Source organism: Pleurodeles waltl, chromosome 9 (genome assembly GCF_031143425.1).
Source record: "Pleurodeles waltl isolate 20211129_DDA chromosome 9, aPleWal1.hap1.20221129, whole genome shotgun sequence".
Taxonomy (NCBI): Eukaryota; Metazoa; Chordata; class Amphibia; order Caudata; family Salamandridae; genus Pleurodeles; species Pleurodeles waltl.
The window spans coordinates 62,860,630-62,866,962 of NC_090448.1; the positions used below are offsets into that span (position 1 = coordinate 62,860,630).

The window sequence follows — 6,333 nt, forward strand, 5'->3', positions numbered from 1 at the left end:
AGTTAACATTTGAGAAGAGAAATACATGAATTGTTTTCACAAAGACAAACATTTAATAGAAGTTTTGCTGATATGTAATAAATAAGCAATTCTGTTGCAATACCTGTTCATTTGTAATGCAAAACCTTGAAGCCACCAACTCTCCAATTAAGGAACTAAGTGTTAACATTTTACTTATGATACATACTTGAGAGATGCAAGAGATGTGAGGCAATCCGTACCTCCAATGTTATCCCAAGTTGGCATTACAAAGCCGGTACAATGCTACCAGTGGGTCACTACTACCTAATCTTATGGATTCAGTTTACCTCTTACCACCTCTTCTCATAACAGGATGTGATAGCTTACCTAACTCATGCTAAACCTAGCCTTGCACCTCTGGTGTATGAGGAGTTTTCCCCTAGAAAGTTATTTGTGTACAATTTTAGGAACTTGCAAGTCTATAAACTAATGGTGTCCTCTCTGACCCTGCTTTGGTGCACTATTCCATTCCATTCTAAGTTCAGTGTTTTTGGCTTCCATGTTTATCACCCTTCTGTCGTTTAGCCCTCTCCAATTTCCTTTTTATTTTCTACCTAACCTTTGCATAAGGCAAAGATTCTGCATTGGGAGAAAGCAGGTCCTTTACTGACGGGATTGTCAGTAGGTATACAGCAATAGATGTGATGTGATGTGATTGTTACAGTACCAAAATTAGGGACCTGATGTAAGAAACCTTTTCAGACTCGCAAAGCCTTTGCTGCTCAAAAATACAGACTTTGCAAGTGTAGAACCCACACTTGCACTTGTACAAATGCATTGTTACGAGCCTGAAATGGGTTTGCGAATCCGAGTGTTCACTGGGACTTCGTATGACACGGAAGGAAAAGGGAGCGTAGAAAGTGGCCTCGTCCTGTGACTGGCTAGGATATTCATTCAGCGCGCTGCAGCTGCTAAAGCGACTGCAATCCATTTGGGGTATATCACCACCCGAAAGGTGGTGGTAATGCATGTGCACGTTGTGAACGACTGCTGCAGACATTGGGGGAAGGCGAGAGCAGTCCAGTAGACTCAAACATACTCCCTACAGTATTCACTCATCATGCCAATTTTATTTAACATTGCAGCCTCTGCTCGGGGCAGGTACAGAGGCTGCAATGTCTCCATTTTGCAATTGCCTGAATTGAGGGCTTCTGTCTATCACAGAACTGTTCTGCACTCGAGGATGTTTAAAGAGATTCTCAGAGGGAATCCTGCTTCATTAGGATAAATGGAACAGGCATTTTGCAAATACTTACAAATTATATTTTTCGGTTGGAATGCATTATTACATCAGACAGAGCACAAAACACCCTTTGGTTGCATGGACGTCGCTGCACGTAAGCATCTGAGCATCAGGTCCTATATTTAGTATTAATGGTACCCTCCATATTACCACTAGTGCCTTCTGGATGGATGCTATCAAGTTCCCTAACTTAACTTGTCTCTCCTAAAAGGTACAGCGCATGTACATAACAGAAGATGGCATAAAGTTTTAGTTTCATTGGTTGCTCTTAGAATTGACCTGTACGTTTGCCAGGATTGGAAACATTTTCATTAAGTATGTTGTTGTTTAAACAAAAAATAACAGGTCCGATGCACAAAGTAGTACTGTTTTACGTCAATAACTATTTTATTTACTCCCCATGTTCACAGAGGAAGCGCCTGCTGCTCCACTGGTTCCAGAAGTCACCAAAGACAAGAAGGTGGAAGTCCTAGTGCAGGAGCGGAAAGATACCAAAGCTGGTGTACCTTACGTCCGAGAATGGGACATTGGCAAAGGTAAGGAGCTTTGAGGACGACTCTTCTCTGGGTGATGCGTTCTTCCCTTAGGAAACAAAGTGCAGGATTGAGCTTTCATTTCTAGTGTTTGAAATGACTCATTGAGTTAAGTACTAGCACGGTGGGCACTTGGTAAGGTTTTGTTGTTTTGGTTGCCATTAAAACCATTCTTGAATCTAAGAACAATAAGTAAAGTGCTCATCAGGTCACTACACACCACACATTTGAAAGCTACTTAGCCTGGTGAGGTAGGCTTCAAAGAGTCACTCCTCTGTTGTTTCGCCCTAGAGCACTGCTGCAGTGATTACAATTCCACATAGGCGTTGGGTAGCAGAATGTAAAGGCTGCAGCTAGCTTCAGTGGTATTGTCTGCATTTATGATTGTGTTGCTGATAACCCTGCTGTCAGTGTATGATAGGTGTCCCCATGCCACTACATCTGCCTCCCTTGGTGATGTAGAGCCTCTTACTGTCCGGTTAATGTCTTCCCTTTGGTTTTTTTACTCCTTTATTGTGACTTTGTTCCTGCCATGAGCACAATTTGCGTTGCTGATGGCTGGTTATCATTCAATAGAAAAGCCTGCAGTTTGTCTACCCATATAAAACAATTGTTGAATTACTGATTGCTGATGAGAGAGGGAATTTTCGACAGCTTGTCTCTGTGCTGGGTGGTACAGCAGACAGTGCTGGACATGTGCAAGAACAACATTTCTGCATACGGGCATGGCTGCATAGCAGTAAGAGCAGGCTGCTGCTGAAACACTCACACACCCATAGCAACTCTTGCCCACTAAGCCCTGAGATTCCCCTGCAGCCCACTTCTGCATGCAAAAACATGGTCCCGCCAGAAGAACCCACAGCATCTTTCACCTACTGCATCCCAGTGAGGTCTCGGATTGATGCTTCTGCAACCTGAGTCTGCAGGGGCATGGCTCAGACCAGTGCCTCTCTGACCAGACTGCCCAGGCCTCAGCACCTGCAACGAAGGTAAAGTTACAGTCACCATGCTCGCTATGCGTGCCGGACTGCCATAGACTGGTGGGAGGTAAGAGAGAAGGCGGATAGTTAGTTGCCTGCAGAATGCCCATGGATCTGGGACCGCCAGACATGGAGCAGGAGAGGCTGGGATTGCACCCTCCCCAGCCAGTTTGGGAGTTCGAGCAAGCAGAACAGATATTCTTCCCTTCTCCTGAACAAGTTACTCTCTTTGTCCCCCATCCTGAAGCCACCACACCACCTCATCTATAGTTGTCTCAGCAGGAGCGGACTCAAGTTTCTGCTGCCCCTGGTTTGCCTGCTCAGAGTCTCCTCCGTTCTCCACTTCTCTCTCACGTTCCCTTTTATACCTCCTTGTTTTTGTCTTCCACCGTGTGTTCTCCATTCCCTACCCCTCCGCTCTCTGTATTCTTTTACCTTACTACCCTGAGCATTTCATGGTCTTGTCTAGTCTTACCTTGTACTTTCCCACTCCCCCTCCTTTCCCATGCTTTCCCCTCAACTGTTTCTTTTTCTTTCCACCCATCACTTGCCAGGTGTTCTAACTCACCATTGGCCCCTCTGTCCCAGCAGCATTAGTCATCTCCTGCTTTTGTCATGGAATGTTTTCAGAATGCCTTCCTCATAGAGAAGCACGGAATTCTAAAATAGTTCACCCATTAGGATGGCAGAGTGTGGCCACACATTGTAGGAGCTGGTACCCGCTAGCCCCTAGGACTCAAGCGTGAGCTGGGGTTTGGGAAAAACGCCTTGCATTACATACCGGAGAAGATCTCTATACTGGACCTTGACGTTTATATAGTTTATTATAATGTCGGGCACTTCTGGGATTTTGACATCTATAAGTGCGGACCTCATTTCTTCCTCTAGTTGACACGTGCAGGTCCTTCAACAAAAGGGGTACTTGTCTTGCAAGCTGTCCTGGGATCCAGAAAAACAAAGCTCATCGATGAAACTGACTCAGTGCACGCCTCGGATGCCATTTTTATCTCCATAGCAATGATATTAGCCCATCACCCTGCTTTCCTGTAGCATACATCCCCCCTCACACAGCTGTACTTGGTGGAGATGGTGAGTGAGTTGTGAAGGAAAAGGGAGGGTGCATTTTAGATTATGGGACTGCAGCAGTTCTCACACTAAACCTTAAGCTACTTGCTAGCTGTAACTAAAAAATATTGACAAACAGATTGACAAAAAGGTAGAGAAACACGCTCAATCATGTACAGACAGACATACACACACCTAGACACTAAGATGTACGTGCAGGCACAAATGCACCAGCAGACTCACAAACACGTCATCGTAGTCATGTGCAGACGACATAACACTGGGACCAGCCAGGCAACCAACTGCTACCGGCAAACAGCACTTTGTTGGGTTTGTACTTTTTTAATGTTATGTATTCTAAGTTATATTGTACAGCAAGCAGGTTATGTTTTCTAGGATGTTCTCCAATAGTTAGCTTTAAGGCATGGAATGTTCAGATCTTAGAATGAGTTAATTCACAGATTGTACGACGCCCTGAAGTAGAATGTTACTGGTCAGTACAGAAGAGAATGGGAGCTGGGCGGTTGGATCAGGACTGCTCCTAAGGGTTTGACCATTGTAAGAATACATCTTAGTATCTGAAGAATCGTTTTCAGTGTCGTACATGCACAAGTCACACTTCGCATTCTCCCTCTCTACCTCCTGTATTGTATGGTCGCTGTCTCCTCTTCGATGATGATGCAGTAATGAAATCGAGTGATGCAAATATTCTGTGGTTTTGAATATTAATGTCACAGCTGATCATCTTCTAGCCTTCACAGTAGATTCATTTAACATGGTTGACAAATTGCATATTTCACTATTGTCCTATACGAAACCGAAAAATCAGCAAATTGAGAAGCCTTTAGTGACTACGTAAGTATAACATGTGGACCCCATTTAGTAAGGAAATCGGATGATCCTTGCATTTATATCACTTAGCCTGAATACATCCTTTGAAGAGAGACTGGGTCCTACGAGAAAGACATGGCTCTTTCTCTTCTGAGGTCTATTGCAGTTGCCATGAGTCAGTTGCACCTGGTGAAGTAGTCCTGTTTGACACCTGACCACCACCTTCTATTTCTTACCACTGCACTTGCATCTGTAGTTCAGGTTGGCACACTGTAAATCCGTATTACATTTTAAATGCATCCCATCCAGTTAAAGTGGACAAACCGAGTGTCATTGTAGAAAGGCATTGGGTGCTGATGAGTTGACATCCTTTGCGAAAGGCAGATATAGTGCATCTTATTAAGGAGGTAGAGAAAAAAGGGGGTGTTGGGCAGTCACCTAATGGGCAGCTGATACTAGGCTTTGTCCATTTTCCTTCACCCCTCTTCAAAGACCACTTCCACATAAACCCTTGCCACCTGGAGGGATGAAAACCAGTATATCAAGGCTTCCTCGGGAATGGCTGGCTTTGCGCTGTGAGCTGGGTCTGACCTACCGCTCTGATTTGTCTGAAGGTGAGGCTATGTAACCTACTTAGTGGTTCAGACTGATTAGTTAAAACAACCATGTTTGATGTTGAATTTGACTCCCCCTTTTTATGTTCTACAAGTGTAAGTAATTATCAATTATTTTTTTGTGCTTTCCCCTATCAACTGTTTTTTATACCAATTTTTAAATTCAAGGAAATTCCTGTGAATGAAGTACTGTTGGTTCACGTTTTCATTATTTTCTAGAATTCACTTTTGGAAAATTGTCCAAGTCCCGTCCGGATCCCAGGGATGAACGAGACGCTGAGTTTGCGCCACCTTCAAGTTACGCCACCAATCAGAGGAGAGCTGGCAGCTTCCAGCACCAGGGCTGGAAACACCAGGGGAGTCCTGGGGGGCCCTCAGGACAGCACCGTCAACCAGCACAGAGCTCCCAGAGCTTTACACAGTCTGCCCCGAGCCCCACAACCTCCAAACTAGATGACCTGCTTTCCTTCTACCGACGCGTGACCTGAGCATCCCTCGTTTAAAGGGATCCTGGGCCTGCAGTGCCTTCTCCAGGCAATAGGAGCTTGAGGAACCCTGAAGAAGAGGTTTCTCAAAGAAATGCTCCAGCCCAAGGGAAAGACTTGTTTAGAAACTTGTATGTTTGTCACCCCCAAACACTGGCAACTTCACCTCCAGATTGTCGCATAACTAAATTATTGAAAAATGACTTCATTTTGTCTTCCTTTTTTGAGCACGGTGGTAGTACTTTTAAATCATTTTCAGTGAAACAGATTTTCAACAAAACGAAAGTGAAATATTAAGTATATTGTAATATTTGAGCATTACTGAACTGACTTAGGATATAATTTTGTTAAAGCAGGTATGAATTGCCATTCTGTTGAATGGAGCATGTGCACCATAGGTCTGTTTTCCTTCAGATTGAAGGGATATCTAGTACATGTGGAGCAGGGCGCCACGAGTAACAAACTGTTTGCACGTGCATTGCTGCTTTATCTTTCTCGTCTTACAGTGGGATAGCTTTGTTGCTTACTGTTATATTCACAACCAGTTCCTCTACGATGAAT

The 6,333-nt window shown here is 44.2% G+C and overlaps 1 protein-coding gene across 1 annotated transcript in view; it reads left to right on the forward strand.

Annotated features, from left to right (window-relative positions):
• CCDC174 (coiled-coil domain containing 174) overlaps positions 1–5,975 on the forward strand; it is a 53,272-nt gene extending 47,297 nt beyond the window's left edge. Inside the window, exons 10-11 of the mRNA XM_069206300.1 lie at positions 1,675–1,800; positions 5,507–5,975. Of these exons, the coding sequence (XP_069062401.1) occupies positions 1,675–1,800; positions 5,507–5,775 (395 nt within the window). The 3' untranslated portion in view covers positions 5,776–5,975. The remainder of the gene's footprint in view (positions 1–1,674; positions 1,801–5,506) is intronic.
• The last annotated feature ends 358 nt before the right edge of the window (positions 5,976–6,333 follow it).